Consider the following 23,246-nt stretch of genomic DNA (forward strand, 5'->3'; position numbering starts at 1 on the left):
AAATTGCGGAAATATCTGATGTACTATCTCACAATGTGTCAAAATGCGATGTGCTATGAGCTTGTACTTCTACTATTTAATTTTACAGAAATGGTTCTGACATTTCTGATGATTATGCTAAAAGTAATTGTAATTAGCTCAAATATTTATGCAATATTTGCCATGACAGGCCTGTGTGTGTGTTCGAGCTCTTCATGGTTCCAAAAAAATTGACCCGAACCCGAAATGGACATGTGAAAATGTATCCGATTCCGACCCGATTTCTTTCAAATGACGGCACCGAGTCCAAGTGAATCCGTGACATTTTGTTCCGAAATCCAATTATTTCAGATATTTTAAAGACTTGACAAGGAATCCATGATTTTCCGCCGGTGTTTTCAATTCAAATCAGCCTGACAGGCAGGGGCAGCTGGCTTGCCTTGCAGTATGGTGGTACGCTGCCTACGCATTCAGTATGGTGGTACGCTGCCTACGCATTCAGTATGGTGGTACGCTGCCTACGCATTCAGTATGGTGGTACGCTGCCTACGCATTCAGTATGGTGGTACGCTGCCTACGCATTCAGTATGGTGGTACGCTGCCTACGCATTCAGTATGGTGGTACGCTGCCTACGCATTCAGTATGGTGGTACGCTGCCTACGCATTCAGTATGGTGGTACGCTGCCTACAGCAGTATGGTGGTACGCTGCCTACGCATTCAGTATGGTGGTACGCTGCCTACAGCAGTATGGTGGTACGCTGCCTACGCATTCAGTATGGTGGTGCGCTGCCTACGCAGCAGTATGGTGGTACGCTGCCTACGCATTCAGTATGGTGGTGCGCTGCCTACAGCAGTATGGTGGTACGCTGCCTACGCATTCAGTATGGTGGTACGCTGCCTACAGCAGTATGGTGGTACGCTGCCTACGCATTCAGTATGGTGGTGCGCTGCCTACGCAGCAGTATGGTGGTACGCTGCCTACGCATTCAGTATGGTGGTACGCTGCCTACGCAGCAGTATGGTGGTACGCTGCCTACGCATTCAGTATGGTGGTACGCTGCCTACGCAGCAGTATGGTGGTACGCTGCCTACGCAGCAGTATGGTGGTACGCTGCCTACGCAGCAGTATGGTGGTACGCTGCCTACGCATTCAGTATGGTGGTACGCTGCCTACAGCAGTATGGTGGTACGCTGCCTACGCATTCAGTATGGTGGTACGCTGCCTACGCAGCAGTATGGTGGTACGCTGCCTACGCAGCAGTATGGTGGTACGCTGCCTACGCAGCAGTATGGTGGTACGCTGCCTACGCAGCAGTATGGTGGTGCGCTGCCTACGCAGCAGTATGGTGGTACGCTGCCTACGCATTCAGTATGGTGGTACGCTGCCTACGCATTCAGTATGGTGGTACGCTGCCTACGCATTCAGTATGGTGGTACGCTGCCTACGCATTCAGTATGGTGGTACGCTGCCTACGCATTCAGTATGGTGGTACGCTGCCTACGCATTCAGTATGGTGGTACGCTGCCTACGCATTCAGTATGGTGGTACGCTGCCTACGCAGCAGTATGGTGGTGCGCTGCCTACGCATTCAGTATGGTGGTACGCTGCCTACGCAGCAGTATGGTGGTGCGCTGCCTACGCAGCAGTATGGTGGTATACGCTGCCTACGCATTCAGTATGGTGGTACGCTGCCTACGCATTCAGTATGGTGGTACGCTGCCTACGCATTCAGTATGGTGGTGCGCTGCCTACGCAGCAGTATGGTGGTACGCTGCCTACGCAGCAGTATGGTGGTACGCTGCCTACGCATTCAGTATGGTGGTACGCTGCCTACGCAGCAGTATGGTGGTGCGCTGCCTACGCATTCAGTATGGTGGTGCGCTGCCTACAGCAGTATGGTGGTGCGCTGCCTACGCATTCAGTATGGTGGTGCGCTGCCTACGCAGCAGTATGGTGGTACGCTGCCTACGCAGCAGTATGGTGGTACGCTGCCTACGCATTCAGTATGGTGGTACGCTGCCTACAGCAGTATGGTGGTACGCTGCCTACGCATTCAGTATGGTGGTACGCTGCCTACAGCAGTATGGTGGTACGCTGCCTACGCATTCAGTGTGGTGGTACGCTGCCTACGCATTCAGTATGGTGGTACGCTGCCTACGCATTCAGTATGGTGGTGCGCTGCCTACAGCAGTATGGTGGTGCGCTGCCTACGCATTCAGTATGGTGGTGCGCTGCCTACAGCAGTATGGTGGTACGCTGCCTACGCATTCAGTATGGTGGTACGCTGCCTACGCATTCAGTATGGTGGTACGCTGCCTACGCATTCAGTATGGTGGTACGCTGCCTACGCATTCAGTATGGTGGTACGCTGCCTACGCATTCAGTATGGTGGTACGCTGCCTACGCATTCAGTATGGTGGTGCGCTGCCTACAGCAGTATGGTGGTACGCTGCCTACGCATTCAGTATGGTGGTACGCTGCCTACGCATTCAGTATGGTGGTACGCTGCCTACGCATTCAGTATGGTGGTACGCTGCCTACGCATTCATTGCGTAGCTCAACCTTCTTTTGTTGCGCTGCAGTAATCTGATCCTAGACCAGCCTAAAACATTGCACAAGTTAAACAGCACTTCGTTTCGTTTCTCTTTCACCAGCGCATCGCATTCGTTCGTGCACGCACGCATGCACGCACGCACGCACGCACGCACGCACGCACGCACGCACGCACGCACGCACGCACGCACGCACGCACGCACGCACGCACGCACTACTCGACTAGTTGTTTAACTACCTATTATGTCAAAAAAATTGTACATTCAATATTTGTACATTTAAAAACTGTGTGTACATTGGTGACTATAACTATAATCTACCTGATCTTGAGGCCTATACAAAATCGAAAAAAAAGAAAAGAAAAATTGTATTTCTTTTCTTATCAACTAGTCTTGCCATATACTGTACCCAGGCTGTTGTCGGCTATGCACTGGTAGTAGCCCGCGTCCTCCAGGGCCAGCTGGTTGATGAGCAGCACCCCGGGGCTCTGCAGCTTCACCCTCCTGAAGGAGCGGACGGGCTGGCCGTTCTTCAGCCAGCGCAGGGCCGGCGGAGGCTCCCCGGAGCTGTTGCACACGAACCTGGCCGTGTTCCCCCTAGAGAGGGACGCCGTCTCCGGGGGCTGCAGGATCACTGGAGGTGCTGAGGGGTGGGGGATGAGGGGAGGGGGGGGGGGGGGGGGGGGGTATGGGGACACGGACACGGGTGCAGTACTTAGTTTAGACAGTACGTGGTTTAGACTAGTCATTGGTTAGACCAGTCATTAGTCCTACAACTACAACCTATCTCAAACCCTCACCCTAACCCTAACCTCCCACGGGGCAGCACACCTAAACCTAACCTTAACCCATGTCTAACCAATGACTAGTCTAAACTAAGTATGCACCCCCACGGACACAGGAGAAAGCTCCACTTTTACAGAGTTTTACTGGCGATAGAGTTTTAAAATAGTGTATACAGTATATTGTGATATTTCTACTGTTACTTAAGCCATTGGTTTCTAAAGTGTGGTGCGTGGAGTCGTGGATCCCAGGGGTCCTTGCGGTGGGGGTACCAGGGGTACCCTGGCTAAATGAGTTAATATAGACACATTCAGAGACGGGTCCCCTGGTCGCAGCCAACGTATTTCTTGTAGGCATGCAGAGACAAGATATCTGCGGGGTACACAGTCAGCTCTTCTACTACATTGAATGGGAAAGTGATGTTCTGCTCAAATGTTACTTTGACCTGCTTTTTACTACCACTAACTTTACAAAGATGCCCAGAACATTGGGATGAACCTGTGTAGCTTATGGCTGCTCCAACAGTAGTGGCAAAATTCAACTTTGGAGAGAAACGGAATGTCAAATACGACTTGAGCGCCTGCCCGAATTCGCGCATTTAGTAGTGTATTTACGGCACCACTCAGCGGTGGCTCAGGACCTTTCACTGCTTCGTAGGCCTACTTGCCACTACTGTTGGAGCAGCCATAAACTGCACAGGTCCGTCCCGATATTCTGGGCATCTTTGTAAAGTTAGTGTTAGTAAAAAGCTGGTAAAAGAGTAACGTTTGAGCAAACATGTGTGTCCATGAGGAAAGTTCGGTGGAACAGTTCATATCCCGTGTGTGTGTGTGTGTGTGTGTGTGTGTGTGTGTGTGTGTGTGTGTGTGTGTGTGTGTGTGTGTGTGTGTGTGTGTGTGTGTGTGTGTGTGTGTGTGTGTGTGTCCACACTCCCTGGATGCCAACGACGAACCTCTGCCTCAAATTCTCCACAACGCCCTGTTATATAGCACCACCACGAGGCAGAGTTTTGCAAAACACATTACATTACATTACTCGTACACATTTTATCCATACATCACGCAAATCGGTTTACACTATCTCTATCTGTCCTCTTCTCTATCTGTCCTCTTCCCCATATTCCATCCCGATTGGCTAAGATTGCCTTCCAAAGTTTGCAGGATTGGTCCGTTTAGATCGGTGACCCAATATTCTCCAGCGGTTGCTCCTTTCAAGGACACTCTTTGCAGTGACATAGGCTAAGTGGTGTAATTTTCTAGTGAATTGCCATGTTGTTGGTGCTCCTCTCCGCTGCGTACATTCTTATAGTTACTATAGCTGCGAGGTCAATCTCTCGAGCAAAGGGTTAACTAGGGACAAAGTTGCTTCCTCTCCTCTCGTATAAGTCAGGATGGTGGTCCCTCCTCGTTCACAATCAGTTGAATACCCCTGCTCTACAGCGTAGGTCTTGCCTGTGCAGCGTGTGTGTGTGTGTGTCTTACCGGGGACGCGCAGCTCGGCAGCGGCGATGACAAACTCTCGGGTCTTGGGCTTGTTGGCGCGGCACACGTAGACGCCGGCGTGATGCCTCCTCGTGTCGCGGATCACCAGGTTGGTCTCCAGCACCACCACGTCTGTGGAGATGGGCTTCCCGTCTGAGCACACCACACACACACACACACACACACACACACACACACACACACACACACACACACACAACATTAAAAGTATAATTATGTTATACTTTAGCTGTTGAAAATATAGCAGATCTACAAGCTCATAGCGCGCCACCGAGTGTCGCACTACGAGCTTGTAGATCAGCTATTTTTGAAAATGTGGCGCAAATCTTTGAATATATATTCTTTTAGAATGAATGTTTTTAACTCAAGTCTTTGCTTCTGGGGGTCCCTGGAACAACATATTTTCAGATGGGGGTCCATGGCCAAATACAGATAATTATGGGGTTCCTTGACGTGAAAAAGGTTGAGCACCATTGATATAGAAACATAGGTTTTTCAGAAAACTTTTAGAATTTCGAAGACTTTTAAAAAGAAATGTGAAACCCCTCATGGACTCCACTGGAGGTCCCCGGGCCCCACTTTGAGAACCACCGTCCTACTCCTAGATATCAGAATAGTGAGCAGCCCCCATGCAATCAGAAACCACTCCCCAGGTTCTCAAACATTTTCATGTTAAGTACCCCCACCCACCCACCCATATGTACCGGTATTTGGTTGCGGTCGCACATCCAAAAAAAGACTTTGTGACAGTGACCCCCATAAGAGAAGATTTGTCAAGATGTGTGTAGATCTGTTAACATTCTTTGAAAATAGTCTATCCAAAAAGCTCAAAACGCGCCGCGATGCAATGCATTGTGATCTTGTAGATTGAATATTTTCTAATAGCTGAAAGATAAAATAGGGCTTAAATGTTTAGTTTTTCACGATTGTTAAATCGAAAACTTGGCACAATTTGCACAACCTTCACTTCATGTACCTAATCGCTCGAAACAATTTGCACTACATCCCACTCCCTTATCTGCATTAGACTCTGACTTTCCTTCTTTACACTCTGATGTCAATTACACATCACCTTGTTGTCAAAATGCTACACATGACACAATGTTCAGTTATTGCACACACTTATCACATAAAATCTCAAAGCATCAACCTACAATACACAACTATTCAAATCTCTAAACATTCACTTCTGGTGAGCAATTTGTTGGCAACACCTGACCACATAGATGACCCACAGTGATATTAAACACCTGACCACATAGATGACCCACAGTGAATCAACACCTGACCACATACTGTAGATGACCCACAGTGAATCAACACCTGACCACATAGATGACCCACAGTGATATTAAACACCTGACCACATAGATGACCCACAGTGATATTATTTGTGTGCTGTTTTATGTTTGACTATGAAAAAGTAAGCCTACACTGATGTCATTTTACAAAAGGAGAAATGGCTCATTCTACATAGTCATAGTCATTCATGTGTGTTCCATTTCTATGATTGTGTTTTCAATTTTGCACTTAATTGTGCTGTGAATGCTTGGTAGTGTGCAGCCAAATGCTAGTTGTGTGTAATCAATGCATGGTATGTGTGTGTCAATTGAAAATATGGCTGTGTACCAAATGAAAACACGAGTTCCATTTTGGGAACAGTTAAGAGATTTGATGGCAAAGAGTCATCATGGAAAAGGAGTGTCAGGGTTTAGCATTTTGTGTGTGAGGTTTTCAGTTTTGTGTGTGCCGTTTTGAGAATGCCGTTAGGTTGTGAAAAACGTGTTAACAATCGTGAAAAACTGTAAAATGTTCCTCGTTTTGATGGGGACCCCCATGGAACCCCACCAAGGGCCCCTGGGGGTCCTTAGACACAACTTTGAGAAACCCTGGCCTGAGAACTAGAACAAAGAGACAGAAGGAGCAGGTGTCATGGGCCTGTAGTGACACCAAATGGCCAGCAGGTGGATCTGTAACATTTCAGCATCGGATCGAGTTCAGTGGATTTATTTTGGCAGTCGGTTGCCTCTAGAATTATAATAACAATCACTACTATGACCGCATTGTGTGTGCGTGTGTGTGTGTGTGTGTGTGTGTGTGTGTGTGTGTGTGTGTGTGTGTGTGTGTGTGTGTGTGTGTGTGTGTGTGTGTGTGTGTGTGTGTGTGTGTGTGTGTGTGTGTGTGTGTGTGTTGAGAGGGCGAGGTAGGCGAGAGAGAGAGAGAGAGACCATATCCCCAGCTCCTAACAACATAATACAAATGTTCATTCAGCATTGTGACTCAATGCTGCTAAGCAACTTTGTTGTCCAGACTACTATGTATGTCCATTGAAAGGTGTGGGAAAAGTTGCTGAATGCAACTCTCTCCACACGAACCAGAGAGTCAGCTACTATTACAGTTCCGAAAAACATATGGCTTGACGTTCGCTTTTCAACAACAAACACAATCATTTGAGAGATCATAGCAATAAAGATGAATCCTTGATTTCTTACTTTACTTTATTAGTTTATTTGGACGGGGCAGTGCATATGAACAATACATGATGCAAATCATGTATTGATTTGCATCATGTCCATAGTTCCCGAACTTCCCGTATGGAGACTATGGATGTACAAACATCACAGGAAACACAATAGATTAACAGTGACAGGCACAATGTTTAATGTATTCACTAAAACCAACTTACAGTTAGTTGATTTCAAATGTATTTGGGGTCATCAATGTGTCCTTACACGGACAAACGTGTCCGTGGCATGACTTGACCATGTCTGCAGCAAATCTTTGATTTAAATAAAATCACACCCAGTTCAACTACAACAAGTTCAAATGTACTACCAAACTACACCCGCATAGGCAAAGTTGCAAAGTAATCCATGCGGGGTCGCCAAGCTTTCCAAAAGTCCTGTTACCTACTCTTAATAAATATTGTAATGAAGTCAGCCACCCGTCATTGTCTGTCCTGATGAAGGTCGAATAGACCGAAACGTTGAATAAAGAGCAACATTTTTGGCAAGTTTTCTGACAGTGTGCGGGACCCTTCTTTGTTTTTCAAAGATAACCTTTTTAAGTATGCTTTATTGCCCTACGCACCTGTCACTAACCTGAGGTGTGCATCGGCCTTTTGCTAAAAAATGAAGCCAGCCATACCTTGCCTGCTCCAGGACACCAGAGGCTTGGGTTGACCTTGTGCCATGCACTCCATCACAGCCGGACGTCCCAGCACTACGGTGGCGTTCTGAGGCGGTGCCACAATCACTACGTTGTTCAGGGCTTGCGTGGTAGAACCTGCAGATGTGGAAAAAGCACTCGGATCAGTTTAAGATGTTAAATGGGCTTGTTGTGACCAATAGGTTGCTCATTTAACCCATTTTGACCTGAGATCAGATTTTAAAAATGTCTTCTACATCCTGACAGTTTTCTGAAAAAGCTATGTTTCTATGTCAGTGGTTCAAAATAGCAGACCTACAAGCTCGTAGATCTGCTATTTTTCAATAGCTAAAGCATAACATAATGCTAACACCAAAAGGTTTTCCCGGGGTTCCCGCCCAAAATGGGTTAAGCTGGTTTCTCTGTGTTGGGCCATTATTTTTCATTATGCGTCATGTCCTTATTAAAAAAAAGTCAAAACATTACTGAAAGTCTGAAATAGTGAGATATTTTCAATATTTGTCATACAACAGAAGGTCCATGGTTTGCATACAGGCCCCAGCTATTCGTATCGAAGAATCCTTGAGCAAGACACTTTGGGGTTTCAGTATGTCTTGCTCAAGGACACTCTTTCTAGTGAATTGCCATGTTGGTGCTCCTCTCCGCTGCGTACATTCTTATAGTTACTATAGCTGCGAGGTGAATCTCTCGAGCAAAGGGTTAACTTCCTCTCCTCTCGTATACACAGTGAGTTGCTGCTGAAAGGCTATAGCCTACCATGACAAAGGATGTGCTAAATGTTTGTTGACCATGGATCAAATGACACAACTCTGACTATAAGCAGTAAGCAACATGCACGACCTTCTTATTTGTAAAGTTGATGTGAATAAGACTGAAAGAGTGTTTCAGATAGTGTATAAGGCGCCTGATACACCTAGGGCGCCGTTCCCATATGAGAGACAGCTGTCTCCTCGGTGTCTCCTGTCTCTTCTGTGTGTCGCACGGCTCGCAATTCATTTGTCATTTGTCAATGTCGCATTGCGAGCCGTGCGACACAGAAGAGACAGGAGACACAGAGGAGACAGCTGTCTCACAGGTGTGAGAGACTATTGCGCATTTCCCGTGTGTTAGTCACGCCTCCATAATATGGTCACGCCTCGTGACATCATACCTCCATATTATAATTTCTATCCCACGATTTTGCAACGCAGTTTTTTCACCCAGTGCCAATTATCTAATGGGCGCTACACTTCCTCTGCCAACCTGGGGGGGCAGCGGACTGACCTCATGCCTTCTTCTATGCATGCAGGCTGGCCAGGGGGAGGTAGTTTAGAGACCGCAGGATTACTGCATGTTTTTGTGAGGGTACCTACCCTAGGAGACACGGGGAGAACATGCAAACTCCACACAGAAAGGCCCTTTCGCCAACCCCACCTCGGGTATATGGTCACTGATGACACGGAGGAGGGAACACGCGCCTGTGAGGCGACAGCACTACCGTGCCCCTAGGGCGTCTATATATTATTAGAGATTTACATTCACAGAAGTAAAATAGAAACTTTTTTCCCTTTTTTTAAAGCAATTTGTAAGGTGCCGTCAATAGTGACCGTACATAAAGCCTCTTCTACACACCACACCTGTACATAAAGCCTCTTCTACACACCACACCTGTACATAAAGCCTCTTCTACACACCACACCTGTCCATAAAGCCTCTTCTACACACCACACCTGTACATAAAGCCTCTTCTACACACCACACCTGTACATAAAGCCTCTTCTACACACCACACCTGTACATAAAGCCTCTTCTACACACCACACCTGTACATAAAGCCTCTTCTACACACCACACCTGTACATAAAGCCTCTGCTACACACCACACCTGTACATAAAGCCTCTTCTACACACCACACCTGTACATAAAGCCTCTGCTACACACCACACCTGTACATAAAGCCTCTTCTACACACCACACCTGTACATAAAGCCTCTTCTACACACCACACCTGTACATAAAGCCTCTTCTACACACCACACCTGTACATAAAGCCTCTTCTACACACCACACCTGTACATAAAGCCTCTTCTACACACCACACCTGTACATAAAGCCTCTTCTACACACCACACCTGTACATAAAGCCTCTTCTACACACCACACCTGTACAAACCCCCCCATGTTCCCCACCAGACTGTAGTATGCATTCTCTACTTTAATGCGACCCCTTTGCCATCAACAAGGGATCAACCGACCCCAAACCCCTGCACCTTATTCTTCCTCGTTTTCCAAATGGTCAGCTTAACAGATCCATATACAAAGTTGACCAGTGTTACAACAGGTCTTTTCTTGCTGCTGTATATCGGACCAAAGATAACATTTTCAAAAGAAAAATGTTCCCCTATTTGCCTTGTTATGCCCTCTGCAAAATCTAACCCCCTACCTAGTCTTGGACACTCAACAAACAAATGAAACACTGTTTCATCTCGTCCACAAAATGGACACCCCACCCTGTGTTACTGGGATCTACGTGTGCCAGATACCTGTTCGTAGCTATTCCCCCGTGTACAATTCTCCACTGGAGATCACCTACCCGTTTCTCAACGGGTGGTTTGTACTGGGACCGCCAGCTGCCTTTCGGGGTAGGGCCTGGACCAAAATAACTGTCCCACCTTCGATGCCTTCATTCCTGGCAGAGCATTACGATGTACCACCTTCACACATGTAAGGCAGGGGTTCTCAACGTTTTTGGCCGGGGACCCCCGAAAATGCTTTGGCAACGTCTCGGGACCCCCGCCCCGCCCCCTCCCGACCCCCAATATAAATTGACTGCTACAATAACCTTAAACCATTTTGGGCGGGAACCCCTTTTGGTGTTTTAAGCATTGTTATAATTTAGCTATTTCAAAATAGCAGATCTACAAGCTCATAGCGCGCCACCGAGTGGCGCGCTACGAGCTTGTAGGTCTGCTATTTTTGAAAAATCGTGAAAATAAAAATTTAAAAAAAATCATTCTTTTTTATTTTTTTTGAAAATAATTTGGGGACCCCCTAAAATAATTTGGCGACCCCCCGAGGGGTCGCGACCCACGGGTTGAGAACCCCTGATGTAAGGTATGCTGTGTTCTTGGTCATGTCCACAAGTTCTCCCAGCTTTGATTGATTGATTGAAGAATTTATTAACAGTTTGCAGAATTACAGTACATTTCAAGCACAAACTCAATACAAAGGCTGTTAACTGTGAGTGGACGACCCAATTAAGCATTACACTTGTTTCCAATAGGGTCCACCATGTTCAAATCATCAAAACATTTAGAGACGTACAAATAGACTATAGACAGAACAGGAATTCATCATAAAGGAGGTAAAAAGGGAAAATAAATATATACAGTGAGGGGAAAAAGGGGGGGGCGGTGGGGGGGGATTCAGATTTTACGGGGGCCAGTTTCGAATTGCAGCCATCCGTAGGTGCCCTTTGAGAGCGGTTTTGAAGGAGTCAAGGGATTCGCATGTCTTAATGACAGTTGGTAGGGTGTTCCACATTTTGGTGGCATAGGAGCGAAAAGAATTTAGTCCCTTGTTTGTGCCGAATCTGGGTTGTACATGGTTCGTTGCACTCCCTCTGGTGTTGTGGGTGTGGACTTCGTTAACATTAAGGAAGTATCTAGACAGGTACATGGGTATCTTGGTGGTGTATCGAATCTTGTGGACCAGACCCATTGCAAGATGCTGTACTCTGTCGTCGACCCTAAGCCATTCCAGCCTGTCGAAGTGGGCAGGGGTGAGGTGGGTTCGGGGGGCTAGATCAAGTAGGAGCCTGACCAGTTTGTTTTGGGAAGTCTGGAGCCTGGTTTTAAGGGCCTTTGAGGTGCTGTGGTACCAGGAGGTGCATGCATAGTCAAAGAAACCCTGTACAAGGGCTCCTGTTAAGGTCTTCAAGGTGTTTTTGTTGACCAGTGAGGAGATCCTGTAGAGGAATCTTGTTCTATGGTTGACTTTTTTGATTACGTTGGTGGCCATTTTATCACCGGAAAGATTAGCCTCCAGGATGGAACCTAGGTAGGTAATTTCATCTTTACGTGTGATAACATTGTCACCCACTCTAACCAAGAAGCCATTTGCCTTGCTGAGATTACTAATAGAGCCAAAGAGAATGGATTCAGTTTTTCCCAGGTGTAAAGATAGTTTGTTATCAGCGAGCCAGGTGCAGATTCTACCGAGTTCAGAGCTGAGGGCATTTTCAACCTGCAGTTTGTCCCTGTCCGAGACCAGCAGTGCTGAGTCATCTGCGAACAGGAACAAGTTGCAGTCACAAGCTGAAGTCATGTCGTTTACATATATTAGGAACAGTAGAGGTCCTAGTATGCTTCCTTGTGGAACGCCACAGCTCACTGGGAGGGGGGGGGACAGTGTTCCGTTCACTTCCACCATCTGTTCTCTCCCCTCCAGGTAGGATTGCATCCAGCTCACTGATGTGCTATCGAAACCAATTGCTTTTAGCTTGTTAACCAGTATGGAGTGGTTCACGGTGTCAAAAGCCTTTTGGAGGTCCAGCATGACCATGCCGCAGTATTTGCCAGCGTCCACCTCTTGTTTGATGTGGTCGCTCAAATAGAGAAGGCATGTGTCGGTGGAGTGGGATGTTCTGAAGCCAGATTGGAACTCGTACAATAATTTATTAGTGGCAAGATACTTTTCAACCTGTTCATAGACTATTTTTTCCATCACTTTCGAGATGGAACTAAGAATAGAAATAGGGCGGTAGTTGCCGGGGTCTAATTTACTCCCTTTCTTGTGCAAGGGGGTTACTTTGGCCAGTTTGAAATCTTGGGGGACCTGTCCCTGTTTGATGGAGAGGTTTACTATGTGGGTGATGATTGGAGCTATAGAGATGGCTGAGTCTCTGAGAAATTTGGAGGGAATGTTGTCATGGCCTGTGGCCTTGTGGGGTTGGAGGGCACTCAGTTTCTTAATTACCTCATCAGTTGTTACCATAACTAGTTTAAAATCGTCTTTACAAACACCTAGGTTTCTGTAGAAGGTTGTAATGTGCTCTACACCAAAGAGCCCAGAGTGGGAGGGCAGTTTGTTAACCAGAGTTGTTGCTATGTTTGTAAAGAAGATATTCAAGTAGTTGGCCACATCAAGGTTGTCAGTGATGAGAGTGTTGTCCGATTTGATGTTTATGTTTGAAAATCTGGTTTTTAGTTTCTGACCATAGCCTAGTTGATTGTTTAGTAGCTTCCAGAGCTCATGAGGATTGTTTTTGTTTTCCTGAGCTTTATCATTAATGAAGTTACTTTTAGCTGATTTGGTCATGGCAGTTACATTGTTTCTTAGCTTGATTCGTTGGGTATTTAGGTTGTTCAAACGAGCTTGGCGAACACTGTCGAAGCGCTTGGCTTGCTTTGACTTGCATTTTAGAAATTCAGAGCATTTTTTGTCTCTGGCTTTCATTGCAGCCAGTATGTCCGAATTCATCCATGGTTCCGAGCGGGTTTTGCCCCTGGTGGTTCTCAAAGGAGCCATGTTGTTCAGTACTGATGTAAATTTGGTTTTGAAGCCAAGCCAAGCTTCTTCGACAAGTGTGCTTTTAAGCTCATCGGACCAATCCAGACTCTCCAATACTTGGTTAAAAACCTCACTAGAGTAGGTTTTGAGGTCCCTTGATATGACTGTTTTGTGGCAGCCGGTCTTAAGTTTTTGTATTTTGCGGGTACAGAATATCATAAAATGATCACTAAGCCCACATACAATAACCCCTTTCTTGGAGATTCTGGATTTGTCCGAGGACAGAATGAGATCAATGACAGTTTGAGTAGAATTACACACTCTAGTGGGTTGGGTAATTAGCTGACTGACACTATGTAGATCACAGAACTTACTGAATGACTTAAACACAGGTGCTTCCTTACGTTGCATGTCTGTGTTGTAGTCGCCAATCAGGATTTTCTCTACACATTCCTCCTCAGCTAAGCACCCCTCAAGTATATCATAGAACCCATGTTGGTCAGGCGGTCTGACCAACATGCTCCGGAGTTCCGGAGTTGAGAAAGACAGGAAAGCCCCCCCCATCCTCTCCTGCCACTCCCGCGCACTCAGATCAGCCAACGCAGGGAAGCTGGAGGTACCTTCACTAAAAACGGCGGGACAACGCTCCACACGTCCCAAACTCTTCTCCCTTCTGGCTCCAAAACTATGGAATGCACTTCCCATCGCAGTCAGAACTGCAGCCTCACTCCCAATCTTCCGCCGTAGTCTGAAAACCCACCTCTTCAGACTCCACCATGGCCCGTAACACTTGCCCTAGCCTAGCCCCTTAGATAGCACATTATGTAGACTTAGATAGTATTTTAAACAGACTTATAGCTTGTTACGTAGACAGCTCTAGAATTGCACTTTATGTAGTCATAGCACTTTATAGTACACATGTATAATATATTATATATTATACCACAGGTCGTTTCGAGGAAGCAATCTGATTGGTTGAAACAGCCTTCTAGCCGTAGCAGACCTACAAGCTCGTAGCGCGCCACTCGGTGGCGCGCTATGAGCTTGTAGATCTGCTATTTTTCAATAGCTAAATTATAACAATGCTTAAAACACCAAAAGGGGTTCCCGCCCAAAATGGTTTAAGGTTATTGTAGCAGTCAATTTATATTGGGGGTCGGGAGGGGGCGGGGCGGGGGTCCCGAGACATTGCCAAAGCATTTTCGGGGGTCCCCGGCCAAAAACGTTGAGAACCCCTGTTCTATGAAGACCCTATATCCACCTGGTACGGATCCACAGACCTCTAAAACCATCCTCTGCAGGTGCCGTGATGATCTTATTCTGGCCATTTGCCCCAATACGTCCACTGATGTTCTTATGGACTTGGAGGAGGTGGCCCAACTTTACACAGCCGGCATCTCTCATGTTGTTGCGTACACTAGCAGAGGACAGCACTGTAGATGTGATGATCATGCCACCATATATGGCAATCTCCATATATGAAGATCACGACACTGACATCATCTAACCCTGGATAACCATATGGAGAAGGCTGGATCATCACCTACAGTAGATCTGCATATATGGAGCCAGCCAGCAACTCTATATCTGACCTCAAACCTCAAACCCTTATATCTCCATATATGGAGTAGACCGGTTTTAAAATTCCATTTGTTGATCCCCCCCACCTGTCCTTCCTGTTCTGACGTTCCATATATTTATCTGACCTCATCAAACCCTGTACACTCAAGACACGCTCCATGTATGGCCAGGTCATAAATCATTCCATATGTTGATCTGACGCTGCATGCCAAAGCACCAGCGCTTGCCCAGCAGTCTGCCGTCACTCATGCGGATAAAGGGCTCAGGACGTCTTACTAGTGTACAGTATACAGAATTATTATTATTATTATATATATTTTCTTTTTAACTCAAATCTTCTTCTGCTTCTGGGGGTCAGTGGAACAAAATATGTTTAAATGGGGGTCCACAGCCAAATATCTATCAATTTGGGGGTCCTAAAGAAGACTATTAGAAGATATATTTATTTAGAATCGGCCCCTCAGGTCTTATTAATGGATTAAATAAACAAAAAACAAGAAAGCAACATATGAGGTTTTTCCACCACGCGCCAGCGAGGTATTTCTAGACAGAGCGGAGGCACGGCGGCTCTACACTCGTGTCCCACAGCGCCCGGCGCAGCGCTGACAGACAGCACCCGGTGCAGCGCTGACAGACAGCGCCCGGTGCAGCGCTGACAGACAGCGCCCGGTGCAGCGCTGACAGACAGCGCCCGGTGCAGCGCTAACAGACAGCGCCCGGCGCAGCGCTAACAGACAGCGCCCGGCGCAGCGCTAACAAACAGCACCCGGCGCAGCGCTAACAGACAGCGCCCGGCGCAGCGCTAACAAACAGCACCCGGTGCAGCGCTGACAGACAGCGCCCGGTGCAGCGCTAACAGACGGCGCCTGGCGCAGCGCTAACAGACAGCGCCCGGCGCAGCGCTAACAGACAGCACCTCGGACTAGCGCCTGCTCCCGTGCTTGCGGTTATGGTTAGGTTAGGTTTTGAGGTGGGTTGTCGTTTATCGGACCAATGACTAGTCGGACCAAACACGCTAACAGACAGCGCCCGGCGCAGCGCTAACAGACAGCGCCCGGTGCAGCGCTGACAGACAGCGCCCAGCGCAGCGCTAACAGACAGCTGACACATTGAACCACCAGCCCTGCAACAATACAACTCATTTATTCTCCTCCAGAGCAGTGGAACGTGCTACAGCGTATAGCTGTGGGGTGACAAGACCTGCAGGCAACACTCATTTATTCTCCACTATATATCTGACTATACAGTCAAAAAATTTACTTTTCGCTCCATCGAACATTTTTAGTTACAAAATGTTAAATTTTGCCGCCGTGCATGGGAATTCTTCATAATGAGTACTTTTGCTACTTTAAGTATATTCTGATGCCAATATGTTCACACGGGTGAAAAGAGGAGGCTCTCATTTTCAAGCAGCATGTGCGTCAGTCCCTCCCTGGCGTAGCTAAAGGTGTCGGAGTTGAGCTAATGCGCACACACACACACGCACGCACGCACACACACACACACACACACACACACACACACACACACACACACACACACACACACACACACACACACACACACACACACACACACACACACACACACACACACACACACACACACACACACACACACACACACACACACACAGGCTCGACTGGGCCGTGCGGCTGGCTCAGCAGCCTGCCGCACACATTATGCTAATGATCCGGAGTTTGCAGCCCCAGGATTCTGTAAACACATTATAAATTAATCATTGAGATTACATACGGCACTCGCTCGGTTATGCATGAGCCTTTAAGTGGGTCAGTCTGCCTTCGCGGAGAGGACTATACACCACGAGGCGTGTCCATCCGTCTGTACGGCCACCCGTCTGTCCGTCCGTCAGGCGGTGTCTGAGTACATGGGTGTGACGGGGGCCGAGGGGGGCATGGAGGAAGAGGAGTGGGTGTGACGGGGGCGGAGGGGGGCATGGAGGGAGAGGAGTGGGTGTGACGGGGGCGGAGGGGGGCATGGAGGGAGAGGAGTGGGTGTAACCGGTGCAGAGGGGGGCATGGAGGAAGAGGAGTGGGTGTGACCGGTGCCGAGGGGGGCATGGAGGAAGAGGAGTGGGTGTGACGGGTGTGGAGGGGGGCATGGAGGAAGAGGAGTGGGTGTGACGGGTGTGGAGGGGGGCATGGAGGAAGAGGAGTGGGTGTGACAGGTGTCTAGGGTTGCATGGAGGAAGAGGAGTGGGTGTGACGGGTGCCGAGGGGGGAATGGAGGGAGAGGAGTGGGTGTGACGGGTGCAGAGGGGGGCATGGAGGGAGAGGAGTGGGTGTGACGGGTGCAGAGGGGGGCATGGAGGAAGAGGAGTGGGTGTGACGGGTGTGGAGGGGGGCATGGAGGGAGAGGAGTGGGTGTGACGGGTGTGGAGGGGGGCATGGAGGAAGAGGAGTGGGTGTGACAGGTGTGGAGGGGGGCATGGAGGAAGAGGAGTGGGTGTGACGGGTGTGGAGGGGGGCATGGAGGGAGAGGAGTGGGTGTGACGGGTGTGGAGGGGGGCATGGAGGAAGAGGAGTGGGTGTGACGGGTGTGGAGGGGGGCATGGAGGAAGAGGAGTGGGTGTGACGGGTGTTGAGGAGGGCATGGAGGAAGAGGAGTGGGTGTGACGGGTGCGGAGGGGGGCATGGAGGAAGAGGAGTGGGTGTGACGGGTGCCGAGGGGGGCATGGAGGAAGAGGAGTGGGTGTGACGGGTGCCGAGGGGGGCATGGAGGAAGAGGAGTGGGTGAAGTGAAGTGGCATCTATAGGGAGGGATTGGCAGGGATTGGATGAGAACGGAGGGAGCGAACCGAACCGGAGACGAACGTGAGGAGAACCATGACAAGTAAAACGATTAAGTGAACAGTGGTGGGAAAGGTACTCACAATTTGTACTTTAGTAAAAATATCAATACTGCAATAATGGAAATATGATCCGTTACAAGAAAAATGCGAAATGCACTTGAGCAAAAGGGCAAAAGTATTGGCATCAAAATGTACTTAAAGTAGGTCTACCAAAAGTAGAATGCAGAATGGTCCTGTGTCAAGTTTTGAAATGTATACAAATCTTTTGAAAATAGCCGATACAACATTTGCCAATATGTTCCAGGGGGGTCCCCAGCAAAATTCCGATTTAGCTGATTTGCAGCTTATTTACATTAGTAGATCTGTTTCACATTTTCACACAGATCTTCAATGATGGCCGTCACTCCCTGGCACTGCATGTACATTGGGGAGTCCTTGACATGAATAATAATTCTGAGAACCACTGACGCAAAAGGATGAATGTGTGTGGAGAGAGAGAGAGAGAGAGAGAGAGAGAGAGAGAGAGAGAGAGAGAGAGAGAGAGAGCAGACAGACAGATGAGAGCCATGTGAGAGGAATGATTGAAGCAAACGTACGTGTGGGAAAAGGGAGGGGATGAAGTCGTGGGGAGGGGGAGGGGGAGAGAGAGGGAGGGGGAGAGAGAGAGAGAGAGAGAGAGGGAGAGGGACTTTGAGGTGAACAGATTCTCCCAGTGTTGTGAGCATGAACCCGATGCCCCCTCCAGCATCATTCTGTAAGTTATACTGTATAGCGTGGAGCAGAGGCTAGGGGTTTGCATCAAGGCGTTCTATTCATAGAGTACTGTCTATAGAGCTGCCATGAGACAAGTGGAATTGACGCCGGCATTATTCCATCTGACATCTGTTGAACCAAGTTGAAGCCCTATAGATTTCCCTGCCGATACGGTCGAAGACAGCCGAGCCGGTCGACAAGCTGTGGGCTTGTCGATGTGTTCGTAGAGAGGAACTGAGAGAAGTGATAACGTTGTGTTTGATGTGTTGCTTCGTGAAAGGACTTGGAGTGGTTTGGTCTCTCTAAAAATTCACTCATGGTCACATACTTGTCCTTTTTACAAACGGAAAGGACTATTTAGAAACATCCATCTATCAAGTATGTTCTTTCTTTCTTTCTATCTTTTTTTGCTCTGAAAAGGATTGTAAAAGAAAAACTGAGTCGAAACTTTTAGCAACTGTGTGTGTCCATGCGTGCCTGCGTGTGTGTGTGCGCGCGCATGCGTGCGTGTGCATGGGTGTGCGTGTGCATGGGTGTGCGTGGACAGGGGATACACAAACAATCCTTCATCTGTGTTTTCTTGCTTGTCTTCAGAGTAAAGGCATTTTGGCCCGTCTGACTGTGTCCAGGCAACACACTCCACTCCACACTATCCCTAGGCCTCTCTCTCTCTCTCTCTTTCTCTCTCTCTCTCTCTCTCTCTCTCTCTCTCTCACTGTCTCGTTTGTCTGGGCCTCTCTATCTCCCTCTCACTTGCTCACATTTCTTTATATTCAATTGTAATTAAAAAATGCTTGTTTTTGGCCGTCGTCTGGGCAGGGAACACCAGAGGCGCCACCATCAGGAGATCAAGATACGCTCCATATATGGCCAGTGCACGCAACTTCGCCCTTTAGGGAGAGGTCGCTTCTCGCCCTCAGGCGTCTTACTGGTTGTATATAGATTTGATACATGACGGGACAACAGCGATGTCGAAGACGTTATGTGAGGACCAGGGCCAGCTGATCTGCACATTCCTTGACCTGGAATCTTGTCGGGGCTCGCCACCTTCCCGAGGTCCCGAGGTTCGCAGGACATCAGCTATAGGTCCAGACTGCTCATCTGGAGGAGGAATAGTTATCCTTGCAGGGATGTCATTCGTTGCTTCAAAGCATGTGTAGCATTACGCGGAGGCGAGGATTGAACCCGGGGCTCCCAATCGCCAGACCAACTCGCAACCTGTCGCTTCTCAGTTCAGTGATACTTATTAGTATCACTATTATTAGTATTTTGTTAGGTGTTTCAGTGCAGTTGCTTCTGGTCTTGATGTAGTGTTTGAGTGGTTTGGAGAGCATCTATGTTTTGTTGATGTTGTAAGTGTATTGTTCTGTGTCGACATGTTTAATGTATTGTTTTGTCTATGTACTGTATTCATTGTGTTGTGCCCGAGGACCCACTCTAAAACGAGATGATACATCTCAAGGGGCTATCCTCTAAAGGAAATAGAAATTTCAATATATACACGCGGACCGCCGCACACGATGTCCCTCATGTCCCTCACGCGAGGATATCACAATCTGCGTCCTGCCGACTACGCCAGATTGTAGCATTACGCGGAAGCGGTGGGTTGAACTCGGGGCTCCCACTCGCCAGACCAACGCGCAACCTGTCGTGCCAATAGGGCTGAGCCTGATTGGCAGGGCTGTTGCGGGCTGGGTCTTGGCTGCATGGGGGCTACACATGCAAAGTAATGATTGAGCTCATTGAGGATGTGCTCATTGTCCTCGCATGATGATGGAGCCCCGTTATAGCCTGTGATAGCCTGTGAATACCCTGACATATGCTGCACCGGGAGTCCATAGAGTCCTGGAAGAACAGTCAGCAGCCTGTCTGTGTTGTTAACCGAGCTGGGCAGTGCATGCATGCTGTGTTCTCTGACTTTGTTATTGACATAAGTGAGAGTGAAAGGTATTTAATATGGTCGATGAACCGTGTTGCCCGTGAACATGCCATGGTATCAAATGTCAAAATGAAGCACTGATCATATAATACCTGCATGCACATCACTCTTTACTCTCACTGTTTACAAATCCTCGTGTTCAGGTGGAAACCTCTTATGTCCAAGCCTGTCACTTTTCAGTGATTCAAATTCAGAAATTGAAAAAGTATCAGATCTACAAGGTCAATGTTGTGGATCTGCTACTTCTGATGCTTTCTCGTGACACTGCAGTTGTGTAGTTAGTATTATCAAATATGCAGGCGTTGTTGATTTACCAAAAAAAAGAGGTTTGAGCATTGTGGATCAAAGAGGGAATGGCATGGGGACACACATCTTGTGTGCACTTATGTTCAGTATTTGATTTGACTCATGGAGGAATGAGAACATATCGCTTTTCAGAAGAGCCCTCTTCTTCAAAATTCAGACAGCACAGACTGAAAGGAAAGCAGATGGCCCTGAACTCGTTTGTGCAGCTTCTAAAAAGTGGTGCGCTGATGAAATGTCAATGGGTTTTTTGCAGATTTTTAACCACTTCAACCCTCTGGACACAGTGAAACTGGCTTTGAGTTGATGGAATGTTTTTCTTTTTTTCTTTTTCCTTTTTCAGTCCACACCAATTCGACGAAACGAGAACAACAGTAAGCGAACCATGCTGTGTATTTTTCTGTATTGTGATAGACACTCCCGCACACCGTCTTCAAATGCAAGAAACATATTTGATGGGAATACGACGACGTCATTTGGGGCCTTGCTCAGCAACTGAGTTCTAGGAACACACAAACTCAGAACTTAAATACTTTCAATAAATGTTTTGCTTCAAGTTAAATCGATACAAAGCTTTCGCACAACCTGAGGTGTGTAATAGTCCAGTAATAATGTAATTTGACCTCAATCTAATGGAATGGAAAATACAGGGTAAACCTCAATCTAATTGCAAAAAAAACAAACTCAGCTGATCTTCAATATATCCTGAATAACAGAAAAAAAGTTGCCTGGAATTGTCTGAGGGGAAAGTGTTGAAAATGGCCTGTACAGTATGGCCACCATTGACATCCTATTATAAGGCAATATTTTCCTTATGCTTTAAGTAGCATGTGCTGACGTCATCACATTTGAGCAAGTTGCTATGGCAAAATCTAGCCCAATGAGTGTTTTTGTGCAAAACTAATGCTTGGAATGGCTTCAGCATCATGAAAACCCCCTAGTTTGATATGTCACATGCTACTTAAAGCAAGCAAGGAAATTTAGAAAATATTGCCTTATAATAGGATGTCAATGGTGGCCATACTGTACAGGCCATTTTCAACACTTTCCCCTCAGACAATTCCAGGCAACTTTTTTTCTGTTATTCAGGATATATTGAAGATGCAATTAGATTGAGGTTTTTTTCCCTTTTTTCTTTGATGTAATCATGTATGGTTGGTGGCAGCATCAATTAGATGTTTTTTTTTAATAATAGGGGCAGGTATATATAAGATTTATCTTCTTCCTGCTCCTTTTCCTTTCTGTATGGAATATGTAAAAAAAAATAAAAAAAATAAGTACAAAGTAAAAATTAATATGATCATGTAAAACCATAACTGAAATGAAATAAATAAATATGAAATGAAATGAAAGGTTGACCCTGTATTTTCCATAGATTTCCTGTACTATAAGTGAAACAGTGAACAGCCAGGTACATGCACCATCAGCCTGCGTGTACGTACCTTGCCACTTGCAAGGTACACGTCACGATTTTCATATTCATTTTCAAAAATAGCCGATGTACAAGCATGGCACAAAGTGTGTTTCTGCATCACAGACATGACTGTGTGTAGCAGATTATGCACCACGAGGCGTATCTACTAAGGGGCGCAATAAATCTTTACTGTGCGCTAAAAGTTTAGGAGCGCAGCTGGCCCCACTTAGCCCACTGATTTACTATGACCTCCCATTCAAATCTCATCAAACGCAATTTGCCAATTAGAATAACAGAGGCATTAATATGGATCCATATGTCAGTGGCTTGGACCACACACAGCCCTGCGCGTAGGAAGAGAAACATTGTATTTTCCTCACACAAGCTGGAAATTCTAAATGTGGAAATAAACAAAAAATAAACAAAAGACTCCAGCCATGTCCTCCTATAGAGCGTCGCAGTCCCGCCCCCTACCAGGGCCCAGGAAATGATTCTCCGTTCATTTTCCTCATAGACATTTCAAAAAGTATTTATTTAAAGACGTTTACGCCGCGGTCAAAGCCAACTCGAGTCGTGACAAATCATGACAACAAACACAATTTTTTGGGCAGAACAAATAATTAGAAAGAAGAAAAAAACGGCAGTTTGCGACACTTTTTTTGTTGTTTTTCTTCTTTGTAATTATTTGTTTGGTCCAAAATATTGTGTTTGTTGTCATGAGTTGTCACGACTCGAGTTGGCTTTGTCCGCGGCGTAACCGTCTTTAAATAAATACTTTAAGAAATGTCTATGGGAAAAATGCATTGGGAATCATTTCCTGGGCCTGGCGTCGTCATGAAAGAGGACGGGACTGTAACGCTCTATTGCCATGCGCCAATGTGGTGTCCCTGCAGATACGTCTTCTTTTCCTTTCGGCTTTTCCTCTCTTTGGCCTTCCTCTAGGCCTCCTGCCTGGAAGTTCCAATC

The 23,246-nt window shown here is 47.0% G+C and overlaps 1 protein-coding gene across 1 annotated transcript in view; it reads right to left on the reverse strand.

The window, feature by feature from the left end:
- Positions 1 to 23,246, reverse strand: part of igdcc4 (immunoglobulin superfamily, DCC subclass, member 4) — a gene marked incomplete at both ends in the record, with an annotated part of 226,728 nt that overhangs the window by 64,995 nt on the left and 138,487 nt on the right. Inside the window, 3 exons of the mRNA XM_079496414.1 lie at positions 2,944 to 3,177; positions 4,799 to 4,951; positions 7,967 to 8,104. Coding sequence (XP_079352540.1) covers positions 2,944 to 3,177; positions 4,799 to 4,951; positions 7,967 to 8,104 — 525 coding nt within the window. The remainder of the gene's footprint in view (positions 1 to 2,943; positions 3,178 to 4,798; positions 4,952 to 7,966; positions 8,105 to 23,246) is intronic.

Source organism: Electrona antarctica (assembly GCF_951216825.1).
Source record: "Electrona antarctica genome assembly, chromosome: 3".
In the NCBI taxonomy this organism is placed as follows: Eukaryota; Metazoa; Chordata; class Actinopteri; order Myctophiformes; family Myctophidae; genus Electrona; species Electrona antarctica.